This window comes from Channa argus, chromosome 5 (genome assembly GCF_033026475.1).
Source record: "Channa argus isolate prfri chromosome 5, Channa argus male v1.0, whole genome shotgun sequence".
NCBI lineage: Eukaryota > Metazoa > Chordata > Actinopteri > Anabantiformes > Channidae > Channa > Channa argus.
In genome coordinates this window covers 24,958,697-24,972,001 of record NC_090201.1, presented here as the reverse complement: position 1 = coordinate 24,972,001, position 13,305 = coordinate 24,958,697, and the positions used below count along the sequence as shown (strand labels likewise).

The following is a 13,305-nucleotide window of genomic DNA, read 5'->3' as shown; positions in this document are numbered from 1 at the left end:
TAAAATGATTCAACCCCCCTCCACAAAATCCATAATACGAGCACACACTTGCAAATCAGGTGCTGCCTCAAGCAAAATCTGAAGCACCCGACCGAGAGCTTTTGTAGTTGCACGAGGAGTGTTTGAGTCATCAGACGCCGAAACTGGCTCACGGTTTGTTGAGAGCCTTGTTCGATTGCATGTTGAAATATGCGTGAAATATGGCATATGTCGAAAAATTGGTCAAAAAAAGTTAGGGAGACCGTTGCCTTTCGAAAAGGATACGAAAAGATAACGAAGGCACAAAATATTACATATTGCACAGCAATCAGCCAGATATCCATTGTCTTATCTGACTCAGGGGAGCAGAGAATATATATTCTTATAATATGGATATATATAATACATGTGCACAACACTCCAGAGTATTCATGAGTTCAACTCAGCTAATTTTATCGGAGCAGAGGTACATTTTCTAATTATTATTTTACATTCCTCTGTAAAGCTACTTAAAATCTATTTCTTTTCATTCATATTTTTGCTAATCTCGCAAAACATTTTTTGCGTGACCCTTTTAAAAGATACAGAACTGAAACGATTTCAGTGTTGTGCACTTCTTCTTCTTCTTCTCTGTAAACTTGGTGCACCCTCAGTTCACCTCTTCCTTACATTATCTTTTGTGTGTGAGTGTGTTGTGAAATCTGTGTTTTCATTTTTGTTACAGTAAATTGCTGCAACGACTCGTTGGAGGAACACACCCTGTCATGAGTTAGAAAGTGAACTGGGGGTGGGTGGGAGTTAAAGGTCGTGGACATGCAGAGTGAAACTGTTTGTAGCTCTTGTTCTACCAGCACCACACTCCACCAGCATGGTGGTAAACGTTTTTTGTCAAGTGTTTTTAGGGATGAAGAAACATGTCAGCTTGTGAAATGGTGTCTTTATGTGGCTGATGTCTTTTTAATAGTTTTGGGATAATAATAATAAAGGCTTCTAGTAGTGTGGTTCAGTGCTCTGGCGCAGGTTCACATTCCGCTATTTCCAGTGATTGCCTGTTCCTGAACTGTGGCTTAGCTGGTAGAGCAGGTTTCCATAAACCTCATGGTTGGTGGTTTGATTCCCAGTTTCTTCTGGCCACACATGAAATTGTCCTTGACAACAGACCTGTAGCACCACAGGTACCACGGTACCTGCATGGCTGTGGATCAGTCGGGGAGGCAGAATGGGTGAATAACATTGCAAACTTTTTTTCATATTTTACCCACGTGGAACAATAACATGATCAAGTTTGCCAACTGATGGGGATTGTTGAAAGTATGATTTCTAATCCTTTAATGAATCCTTTACAGTGCAGTGCCAAGAGTAATGTGATTCTGATTGTTAAGAACTCGTCACATGACGAACTTGACATCCACATACTTGTTTCCATGTAAACTTAGATTTGAATTTAAAAAATGGAGCCACAGCACAGGTTGGCAAACGCTCCTCTTGTGTCTCAGGATTTGTTTCTCTCTGACTCTGTGCTTCCAGCTCTGAATAACTTCCCAAAATTGCAGATTTGAACAGCGTAGCTTCTGAAAATTATTTCCTCCATAAAAGCTGCTGAATGTTCGGTTTTCCGTTGGCTTCCTCCTCCCCCAACTGCAGGACTCTGAGCTTCACTTCAGTTTGCTTTGAACTCACTGTGGTGGTGTTTTATGTTATTGGCTGTTCTCTCAGGTGAGTTTTATATATTTGATCATTTTTACACTTTAGCAAATGTGTTTGTGACACTAGGTCTGTGTTTATTAGGATGGTACCTTTCTTGTCCTTGCTTCATCAAAATTGTATCGTTAATGTTTTAATGACCTTTACTTTAGTTTGTTAAACTAGAATATCTGACAAAACTGTACATTCTGAATATTCACTTAATCTGAGGCACTGTGGCTGCAGTCTTTTATCACTTGCTTCTCTCCTCCACCTTCTCTCTTCTCCTCGTCTTATCTTCTTGTAGACTTCCTCCATCTTCCCTTTTCCCCTTTCCTCTTCCCTCACCTCCTGTCTTCTCTTCTTTCTTCACACTTTTCTTTTCTCTTTCCTTCTACTTGCTGTACATCGTCCTGCTTTACTATTTTTGCCTCTTCCTGATCTCTTAATCTCTCTTGCCGTAGGTTTTCCATTATGCTCCATCGTTGGTTTCTTATGATCCTTGCCCTGCTCTCATTGGCTGTACCCCTTCTGGTTGCCATGGAGACCTGTCCAGCAACAGGGATGCCTGGGATACCAGGTATGTGCATCCATACAGGTTGTGTATGGATCTTTTGTGTCGATTTTGTTGTTGTTAATGAATTTTTTTTCATCAGGGATTCCTGGGCTGCCTGGCAGAGACGGCCGGGATGGAGACAAAGGACAGAAAGGAGAGCCAGGTATAATAAACACCTATACCCTCGACAGTTTGTTAGGTTAGCAGTGGTCAAACTGGTCTGGAGTTTGGGAAGTGGCCAGCGTGCTGTCCACAGACAAGGCTTTTATAGATGCTTTTTAGTTTACTTATGCTTCTTCAGAACTTCAATGTTCTAACCGCTTTGGAAACTGCTTCTCACACACATTTTCTATATCGGGTCAACTTTGAATGTCAGATCAGTTTCACACCTACAGCTTTGCGGAGGTTAGGAAGTAAGATGGCTTTAAACTTTTTTCTTTTGCTTTGTGCATTTTTCCATGTGAACAGACAAGTGAACACTACAAAGGTTTATGTGGAGAGAGTTTGAAAATGTGCATGAGGGCAACTGTAAACACCTTGGTTTTCCAGTGTGGCCTGTCTTGTTCCTCTCACCTGAGTCTCAGAATGAAAGCTGATACATTTATTTCCCCAAATGTTGGACTATCTCTTTAAATGATAAGCCACAGCAGGTCAATGTGAGTGGTTGTTATGGGCAGGTTGTTGTTGATGTCTGCAGGAGCAGAGCTCGTAGGCCTCGGACCAGAGAAGGGGGAGAAAGGCGAACCTGGTCCAGTGGGAAGCCCTGGTAAACGTGGTCCGAGTGGGGAACCAGGGAACCCTGGAGCCCAAGGGAGTCCCGGGGATCAGGGAGCACCAGGAGAAGGCGGGTATGTAATGCAACACATCACTGAGCAAGTGAGGCAAAGGTGACCTGATGTGAGCAGCTCTTAAGAGACTGAAGACCCTGCAGTGGGTCAGGTCAACATATGGTAGGTCAGGGCTAGAGGACGGTGCTGCCTGTCATGGGGTCCATTACATTTACGATTTCAGGGCCTGATACCAACTTCAGAGCCACTGGGCAAATTACTTCATAGGCTGGGTCTAGAAACTGTTTAATACATAATGATAAACTGTATATTATAATTAATGAAAGTTAATATATTCACAAATACATGTGAAATAATAGCAATAAAAATCTACCATTTTAATTCAGCTTTAGTCCAGCTCTAAAAATCCAGTTGGGTTGTTTCTGCAGGATTGTTGGAATCCAGCAGAAAGCGGCCTTCAGTGTGGCCAGAGGGACAGATCAATACCCCGAAAAAGCCAGCGTCATTCGCTTCACCGACGTCATCACTAACATCGAAGGAGACTACAACACAGAAACAGGGCGCTTCAGGTGAGGAAACCACCTGTGTTCATAGTCATATACATCTACTGCAATTGTTTAACACTGTTCTGAGATGCAGGGAACACACTGAAATCAAAGCTCCCTTTAATTTTAAAAACGAGTGGTTTATTTTAATATTAACATTTCTTACTTTGGGGTTATACAGCTAACCTAGGGGTAACTGTAGTACTACTTCCTGGTGCTGCCCCGCACATTGCCATTAGGCTGGATTAAGCTTCAGATGGGGGAAAAAACTCCATTTATAAGTTCCAGCTTGTCATCAAGAAACATACAGATAATCAGTGCATGGCAGAAAAGAATTACAAAAATCTGCAGATTGTAGATGAAGTGGAACCCAAATGTTAGTGCAAATAACATTTAACAGCAGGTACATTTTAATGCTTTGTCCATGTAGACTGTGTGTGTGTTTAATTGAGTTTGGGTGTTGCAGGTGTCGTGTCCCAGGAACGTACTACTTTGTGTTCCACGCCTCTTTAGACGAGCGTCTCTGCGTACTGTTTAAAGTCGAGGAAACACTGCTGGCATCGTTCTGCGATCATCGGCGCATCAGGAGACAGGTGCAAACAAAAAACTACTGTAAACTGCAAATTCACTGTGCACCAACATGTCACTAAATGCTACCTTAAATTAGTATGTATCAGAGTCAAGGGAAAGCCCAAAGGACACTGCTGTATTCAACAGAATGTTCCCTTCTCTCGGAGGAAATGCTCCGTGTGATTAAATTCCCCCTCTCCTGATTCCAGGTGACTTCAGGCAGCCTGGCGGTCTACCTGTCGAGGGATCAGGAGGCTTGGCTGGAGACTAAAGACTACAGAGGGATGAGAGGAAGACCAGCTGGTTACAGCATCTTCTCCGGCTTCCTGCTGCGCGCTCACTGACTTCGTGGATTAGGCAGGATTTCTGCTCACATTTGTTTTACAGCTTTAACACTGAGACGCTGATAACTACTGGTTACTTCACTCAGATCCTGTCACTTTTTCAAATGACAAAATACTGTAAACACCTTTTGATTTGCAGTGTAAAGGTGTTGTTGTTGTTGAATTGTACAGAAATGTATTTGCCATGGAGGAAAAGCTGTTTCAGACCCAGGTTTTACCTCAGTGTGTGTGTTCTGTTATAGTAGGATTTAATCACTTTTGCTAACAAATTAGTCCATGTTACAAAACAGACTTATTGTGATTGCACACCTCATCAAATCTGTGCCCATTTGATGTACCAATAATGTGCTGGTGTTCTTGTGGTTTGCCAGTGAACACAGCTTTTGAACTGGAAAACTCACTAAACCTAAATAAAGAGCTTAAAAACAACCAACAGTGTTCTGTGTTTGTAAAAGCAAAACTCTTCACTCCAATGATCCCACGATGGTGGAAGGAGCTACCAAACTCTGCACGCTCAGCAAACTCACTCCCAAAATCTAAAAACTGCTGAAAACAGAACTCTTATGCATCTTCCTATGCACTTAAATCTATATATATAAAAAAAACAACTTCCTTTCTGCTCTTTCTCACAGTTGCATCCCGTGAAATGTGAACCCTTTTCTGATAGCACTTTGCTTTGATGTTTTCTCCTTGACTTAGATTTTTGCTGCCTTGTACCTCATGTGTAAGTCGCTTTGGATAAAAGCATCTGCTAAATGACTAAATGTAAATGTAAAAGTAAACTCACTTTAAAAGTGCAAGTTTTTCTTATAAAAATATGAAGGTACAGGTACAAATACTACTTCAAATTCTTTGCTTAAGCTGAAGTACTAGGTGCAGTACATGCTCTCCCCCCAATTCCCCAATGTTTGAGAATAAGGACCTGCCCTGAGTTACCAGCACATAAGAGAAAGAAAGGTAAAATGAACTCCAGTACCCACGGAGGGAGCTGAAGGTAATGTGATGATATGCCCTAAAAGTGGTTCACATTGTCGACAGAGAAAATAAAATCAGGGACAGAATGTTAGAAATGAAAAGAGGATCTGAAAATGACAAACTGCCCTATTGGACAGGATGTATATTAAAAACTCACATCAGCTCCTTTTTAATAGATACTGTTGAGCAAATTAAATATTTTGTGGAACAGATACTGGCATCCAGGCTGAGGTTAAGAAGTGGCAGGAAAACAGGCAACAACAAAGAGGAAGTTCAGAGAAAAATAGGAGAATTAATTTTCCTGTTCAGATGAATTAACTGATGCTTCAGCATCCGTTTTTCATCAGGAGGAGTTTTTCCTGCCTTAACGTTACTGTTTCACTTCTTCTGAAGAGTCATTTGCTTTGTCATATAAAAATAAAATTATTTCAGATCTACGGGAAAAGGCATTGACCTCAAGACATGAAAGAATTTCTCAGTTGCATCAAATATACAGCAAAGAAAAAGAAAATAACTACTTCAACTCCATTCAAAAACTTTACTTTAGTCCAATGTTGAATTACTTCTTCACACACATTTACTGACAGATCACGTTACTGGTTGGATGTAATGTTAACATTATTCACAAAAACATTTTTGTGATTAGTATTTTTGTCCGGTGACCTGGTTTCAGATGTTTGAATTTTTAACAGCTTTAGAAAAACGTGATTTCCTCTATAGTTCCTAAACACACAGATTAGATTAGACTGTTATGTAGACTGCAATATATATATATATATATATATATATATATATGCAAATCTAATAATAACATTTCATATTATGTAGCCCAGTTGATAAGGCAGTCGACCACAGGGTCAGTGGTTCGAACCCCGGTCGAAGTGTCTCTGGGGAAGACACTGAACCCCTAACAGCTCATTCCCATCCCCAGAGTTTTTCTAGGCCCCAGTTTCAGTCAGTGCTCCGTATATTACCAACTGTGATCTTTCGTTTTTCCCCAGTTTCACTTCCTGTTTGTTTCTGACTGAACTGCTGCTGTCGCTGTGAAGCAGGAAAGCTCTTCGCCTCCGCTCTTCGTCCACTTATCACTCCACAGCAGGACCAAAGATAACACATTACTTGCAAATGGTGAGTCTCTTCTATCCTCTTCTATCCTACAACACCCAAGAAAATGACTGATTCAGAGAAATGTATTGGTTGACTGATACAGAAGGGGATGGTGGAGGGTTTTATAATATTTCTTGCAGATTTTGTTTAACGTTAAATCTACTGCCAACATATTCAACCTAACACATATTAAACCATTATTTTTCTTTAATTCAAAACCATTAAATGTGTTAGATTTGTTAGATATATTCACTGTACAGGGAAAGTAAATAACTCATCCATTAGTGCACATGAAGACAAACTTCATTACTACAATATTGTATATTATCTTATATATGATTTGTAGATCCTGGGCTAAAACATTCGGTGCAGTGCACTTATCAAAAATGTCTACAGATTTTAAATCTCACTGCTGTGAGGTCAATACCCTGTTTGTCAATGTGTAGTTAATGTATTTGTGTAACGTGTGTGTGTATCTGTGTCTGTTGCTTTTTCTGATTATTAAAACTAGAATAATTCTCTATCTAATATTCACACAACATGAATGATGAGCATTATTTGGTTGATTTTACTGACTTGTGTTTACGTTTTGAGCTAAATGTGGATTGAAACTTGTGTGTCCAGGCTCCCCGGTGGCTGAGCTGCAGCACTGCAGTGTTGCTGCTCTTGATTCACATCGTCCCTGTCATTACGCAGACGTGTGGGGGAAGCCCAGGGATTCCTGGGATCCCGGGCACACATGGCCCCAATGGCAAAGACGGTCCCAAAGGAGAGAAGGGGGACGTAGGTGAGCCACAGCTGCTGTACATGCTGTGTTCACGTGCTGTGTTGTCTCCAAGTTGTCATTGTTTCTTTTATAATCGATATAACTCTGTAACGTGTCAGTGTGACTGGTTAAACTTGAAAGTGAATCTTTTTACTTGAACAGGTGAGTCAGTTCAGCCGTTCAAGGGCCAGAAAGGGGAGCCAGGTCTGCGGGGTCCACCAGGACGACCTGGAATGAAGGGGGACAACGGTCAGCCAGGGCCTAGTGGAGTAAAGGGTCGCCGGGGGGACAAGGGAAGACCCTTTAATGCTGCCAACACGCAGAGGACTTTCTTCTCCCAAAAACGGGTGACTTCACAAACGCAAGACTTAGACACCGACCTCGTCTTCAACAGGTCAGTGCTGTGAATGTTTGAAGTGAGGTGTGAGGAGAGAAACAGTATTGTCATTGATGAAGCGAGATGCTAAGGGAGGATGTAATGTAAAGGGTAATAATTTAAAGCTGAAAAGGGGGAAATGCAAACAGAGAGACAGAGGGACAGAGTCAATGTAAACAAACGCATTAAAACTACATAAAAAGTCATAAAAACTAAAATTACATGAAATAAATACAAGAATACAGAGATAAAACACAATTATACTGCAGCTATAGTGCAGTGATACATTGTTACGACAACAGAGGAGACAAAAGTGATTTGAATGTGGCCCGAGTTGTGGAACAATTAAATCTTGTTTCAGTATTTAATTATACTATTGAAGTTGAAATGATGAATCTAGAAGACTGGGAAATAATCAAAACAACTGAAATGTTGGTGTAAATCTCCCACAGTGAGGTTTTGTCAGAGCTGGATCCACAGCTTCACGGAGAGTCGCTGACAAACGGCACGTTCCTAAGCACCACGAAAGGCGTCTATTTCTTCACTTATCACGTATCAGCAAAGACCAGAGTGAGTCTGAGCGTCTGGTCTGTCAATCTGTTCTTGTCAGGCTCATGTTGACCTGTTCCATTTAACAAATGGTGGAAGGTAACTAAGTACATTCACCCCATTATTGTCCCTACTTAGAGATGCTTAAGTAAGTACGTTACTTAAACATTTTCTGCTGCTTTATTCTTTTATTGCTTTGATGTGATTCAAACGCAAATGTTCTCTTCCATTCCTTTCCATTCCTCTGTTAGCTACTTTCCAAAATAACATGTCCTTATAGTGAATACAGCAACTTCAGCTTACTCTCAGGCATTACCGAGCTTATTCTTGCTCCTGATCATCCAGGTTTGTCTGAAGCTGATGAAGAACGCTCAGCCACACATGACGCTTTGTGACTTTGCTGATGGTTATCTGGTCACCTCCGGCTCGGCGGTTCTGGAGCTGAACGTCGGAGACAGGGTGTCTCTACAGGCAACCAGGCACGGCAACATTGTGATGAGCACCAGCACCAGCCACACCTTCACTGGCTTCCTGATCCACTCCACATAAATCACCACCTAGTGATCCATACACGTACACTTCCCAGACGTTTCTGAACATTTACAGCAATAAGATTAAATTTTTTTTCTGTAATAGTACAAGAACCAGCAGAATAAAAAAGGTTGGCTCCTTTGTGACATGATGAACAGCTTTCTGTAGCCTATTGCATTACTAGTAAGAAAATCATGTGTATTTTAAATAACCATAAACATAAAAGTTTATATTAAATTTGACGGCCACTGTTTTGGGATTATCTTAATACAAGAAATCCATCACGGTAAACAGTTCACCAGCTTTATTCAACTGTTTTTTACATGTTAAAAGGTCGATCTAGAAAACTCCTAAGTCTTGTGAAAAAGGATAGACAGGTAGGTCACATTCAGCTGGGAGATGCACTGAGAAATTAACAACTGGTTATGTTTAAATGGGATTTGTTGAGAAGTTTTTAACTCCAAGACAAGACACTGTGGACAGGAGCTACACAGGAGTGTAAACATAAGATCAAATACTTCATGTACTGCAAAGATCAATAACAGTAAAATTAACTACTTGGAAGAAGAATGATGGGATTTTCATTACTGATTAGAAATGACATACGTACCTCACGTGTAAGTCGCTTTGGATAAAAGCGTCTGCTAAATGACTAAATGTAAATGTATTTAATAAGTGGAGTGAAACATTCTCTCTGGCTCACTGTTTAAAAAGGTATCAGGTGTGTGGAGATGGGAGAGCTGTTCCTGATCACCAGGCCAGGGCCTCATTAATCATCCAGCACATGGGATCATGCTGTCAGGCACTTAACCTTACAGCTGTGTGGGGGGTAAACACACAGTGTTACAGGAAGTGGAGGATTTCTGGGTTTGTCTCTTTCAGTACGGGGACCACTTAGTAATATCTGACACTGGTGCAAAAAACAAGAAATGTTGTGATTTAACAGAGAGTTCAAAGAGATACACCTTTATTATGTTAGAGAAATCCCAAATTCAAAAAATCAATTTGTCATATATATTTAGATATGTTTTTTATATGACATTTATATAGATGGCCAGATGGCTTATGATACCAACAAACTCCCATAACGACAGTTACTGAGGTTTAGGAATTTGTTGGCACAAATCACAGGAACTGAGTCCAATGCCTGTCAGCTGCTGCACACTCGCACTGTAGAACCCCAGTGTGTGATGGCTGAACCTCAGCCCAGTGTGTCTGTGGCTGATGGGATGTTGAACACACCGTTTCTTGCGTAGAAGGTGTTCTTCACCACAGACGACCTGGCACGAGCTGGAGTTCTGTAATCCAGAGTGTAGTCACCTGTGGATCCAGATCAACACCATTAATACAGAAAGAAAATCTAAGGGAACATAGTGAGATAAGTTGTGGTGAAGCACAGTTTCATGTATTTTCCACAATTCTGAGCACTTTTATGGGCTGTATGAGCAGTAACAAAACTAAAATTTACATTACTGTATCTTTATTGTGACAGTCATCTTGGATTTTAGTAGAAGTTTTAAATATATTTAAAAAAGAATATATATGTATATGTGTGTGTATATATATATATATATATATATATATATATATATATATATATATATATATATATATGTGTGTGTGTGTGTGTGTGTGTGTATATATATATATATATACACACATATATACACACACATATATATACACATATACATATATGTATACACATACATATGTGTGTGTGTGTGTGTATATATATATATATAAAGTACATTATTTAGAAGCAGTAATTACTACATGCAAGTGGGTTTTAAAAACTTAAATAAAATAGTGATTTTGTGATATAAAAGCACATGAATAAAGTCATTGTAGCATATCAGAGATACCATTACATGTGTGCCGACTGCATTTAGCTGGTAATCAGAGGATTTTGTCTCTCTAAAACACAGCTGGGAGATATTGGATTTGAGATGTTTTTCATCACAGCACAAAAAGGTCAAAGCAAGTCTAGCTACTTAAAGTCATTTAAGCATGGGAAGTGTTCATGCTTGAATGTAAAGCACTGATTGCTTTTCCCCCTAGTTCCTCTAGGTTCAATGAGAGTTGAATATATCAACATTTGGGGCATTAAAATCTACATTAAACGTACAGAAAGCTCTTGTTACCCTGACACTAGTTTGATATCGAACAGATGTGAACTACATCTCGGTCTTACCAAGCCTCCAACCGTACTCCCAGGACGAGAGCAGAGGAAAGCCAAACTTCTCCTCGGGTCTGATTCGGCCTCGTGTCTGCAGGTAAAGTCTGCGGCCTTTGCCCTGCAAAGAACCACATAAATTTGACAGAAAATAGAAGTGCAGACAGCATGTGATGGTGTAATTGTCAAACAGTCAGTGGGTTTATTAAAAGCATTAACATTTTGACTGCAGCTTGGAGTAAAATCTTAGCACAGTTGTATTTTGTTTTTTAATTTTACACAAACTAACACTGAAGAGACTTGTTCATGCACAGAATTACTGGTTAGTGAAGCATTTAAGTAGAATAGAGTGCAGATTTCTACAATCATTCATGTAAATCCGCCTGTACCAAGACGTTTTAACCCACAGTAATGCGTACATGGTGAGAAGAGTCTTGATAGAGAGCCTGTCTGGTTTTAGGAGAAACTGGTCTCATGGTACAGGCCACATCCAGTCGCTCCTCCTCCTCCGCAGATCGCACATGAGGCGGAGGAGGAGGAAGGCTGCTCTGCTTCTCTGGTGTCTTTTTAACAGGAGGCAGGACAGACCTGTGGAGTATGGCATAAACAGGAGATTTGGTCAGACTGCACCCTTCCAATGGCAGCTGTGATGTGAATCCCACAGCTTGCCTGGGGTCAGCAGGCAGGGGCGGCAGCTGTGATGGCTCTCTGCTGTGGTTTTGAGGTTTACTGCAGGATGGGTAAAGCTTGGCGTATTGGCTCCTCCAGGCCAAACGTGTCAACATCTCCTTCTGGATCTGCTCCCGGTAGCAGTTCTGGCTCTGAGTTGTTAGCAGGTTGCGCATCGTCTGCCAAGAAAATCTGACATTTTAACAAAGTTTTACATTGATTAACATTTTCCTGAGATGATTTTGGGTTCATTGATGCTGAATGATGTTGCTGACATGTTTTGTTGCTGCATGGTTTTTTACTGCATTATGAATTTGCCAGAGCTGATATATTTCTCCTAAATAGCAATAGTGCCAAGTATTATAGTGTTTAGAAGCTTTTACAGGTAACTAAACAAACATTATCCCTCAAACCCAAAGCTGAAATATAAAAAATATAAAATCTACTTAACACAAAGCTATAGAACTATTAATTATCCAGACACCACTAAGTATAAGAGTTAAATTCAAAGTAGTAAAAATACTTGAAATAGAATTTCTGTGACTTTAACAAAAAAGAATCTCGTTTGCATTCTGTCTCCTACCAACAGCTAACATTAACCTAATAGTTTCAGTTATAAATTAACCAAACCTTAACTATTCAAGTGCGGTGAATGAATCACATCGCAGGTGGAACGACATTACTCTGATAGTTGTGGTGTCAGATCACAAAACGTTTACATTTACACTCAGGGTTTCATTTGAAAATTAATGACAAGTTCGAAATTTTTCTGTGAACAACTTGTCATATGTATAAATGACATTAACATTTTTAATACATATAACTTCCAAACGTTCATGGAAAGGTTGTCATCCACTGGATGAATCATTATCTTTATTGCTTTTGATTATCTGTTCTCTAGTTAGAAAAATCATAAAAGCATATGACAAATGTGAATGACTGATTATGCAAAAGTTTCTGCGTGGTAAACACTTTGCTGCCATGTCGTAAAACTAAAATTAAAGAAAGTAGATTTGATTCTGTTCAAAAAACACCCCAAACAGCACAATTAATACAAACCAATTAATTATTAAAAGAAAATGTTTTTTTTTTTTTACAAAATCTGTTGAATCTGGCTTTGAATATTTAGTCCAATCCAATAATCTATATGCCATCATTCATCCAGCAGAGCACCTGTATCTCTGATTATTATTGAACTGAAAATATCTTAAATTACCTTTGCTGAGTTCCGATGCAGAGCTGTGCAGGTTAAGGTGCTCGCTGTGGCAATGTACTATGGATCAGATAACACACTGTAGCGCAGGGAAACATGAGACACACACACACTCTTTCCACCGCTGCATACTAGTTACACATTAAGGACGTGTTTGGTGCACTGTTTGTATTTGCCACTTTTCTCCAAGTTCTAATCACAGTAACACTTTTATATTCGAAAGACGACATTTTCAATAATAATTTTCGACCCAAACATAATCCACTGAGCTCGGTTTACAATATAAATTCAAACCAAGCCAAGGGACGTGCTGTTGTTCAGTCGTATGAAAGAGTCTTTTTAGCGATCTACTGAGCCGTCAGCAGTAAAACTATAAAGTCGGGCATCATGCTGTAAATGTTGTTGTTAATTCACAAATCCCCATGATGTTTGTGACAAGTTTTAGAATAGTCACACAACTACATCAAACAAGCAGCGG

At 39.9% G+C, this 13,305-nt stretch overlaps 3 protein-coding genes across 5 annotated transcripts; 2 read left to right on the top strand and 1 right to left on the bottom strand.

The window, feature by feature from the left end:
- Positions 1-1,539: 1,539 nt before the first annotated feature.
- c1qc (complement component 1, q subcomponent, C chain) lies at positions 1,540-4,894 on the top strand. Its single transcript, XM_067503876.1, has 7 exons — positions 1,540-1,695; positions 2,127-2,242; positions 2,319-2,381; positions 2,916-3,066; positions 3,435-3,575; positions 4,018-4,144; positions 4,331-4,894. Exons 1-7 carry the CDS (start codon positions 1,583-1,585, stop codon positions 4,463-4,465), a joined length of 846 nt encoding a protein of 281 aa, XP_067359977.1. The 5' UTR covers positions 1,540-1,582; the 3' UTR covers positions 4,466-4,894.
- A 1,515-nt stretch (positions 4,895-6,409) lies between these two features.
- c1qb (complement component 1, q subcomponent, B chain) lies at positions 6,410-8,920 on the top strand. The gene is made up of 5 exons (XM_067505282.1): positions 6,410-6,568; positions 7,172-7,334; positions 7,476-7,707; positions 8,142-8,259; positions 8,584-8,920. The coding sequence occupies exons 1-5, from the start codon at positions 6,566-6,568 to the stop codon at positions 8,785-8,787; spliced, it is 720 nt and encodes a 239-aa protein (XP_067361383.1). The 5' UTR covers positions 6,410-6,565; the 3' UTR covers positions 8,788-8,920.
- Positions 8,921-9,107: 187 nt separating this feature from the next.
- LOC137127834 (protein SPMIP1) lies at positions 9,108-13,099 on the bottom strand. Of its 3 annotated transcripts, XM_067505285.1 has the most exons (5): positions 12,831-13,087; positions 11,615-11,793; positions 11,365-11,533; positions 10,964-11,066; positions 9,108-10,089 (listed from the first exon to the last, which is right to left on the bottom strand). In XM_067505285.1, exons 2-5 carry the CDS (start codon positions 11,788-11,790, stop codon positions 9,971-9,973), a joined length of 567 nt encoding a protein of 188 aa, XP_067361386.1. In that variant the 5' UTR covers positions 11,791-11,793; positions 12,831-13,087; the 3' UTR covers positions 9,108-9,970. The 3 variants fall into 3 exon arrangements, with proteins under 3 accessions (XP_067361386.1, XP_067361385.1, XP_067361384.1); XM_067505284.1 differs by having other exon boundaries at positions 11,365-11,806; positions 12,831-13,099; XM_067505283.1 differs by having other exon boundaries at positions 11,365-11,793; positions 12,831-13,091.
- Between the last annotated feature and the right edge of the window lie 206 nt (positions 13,100-13,305).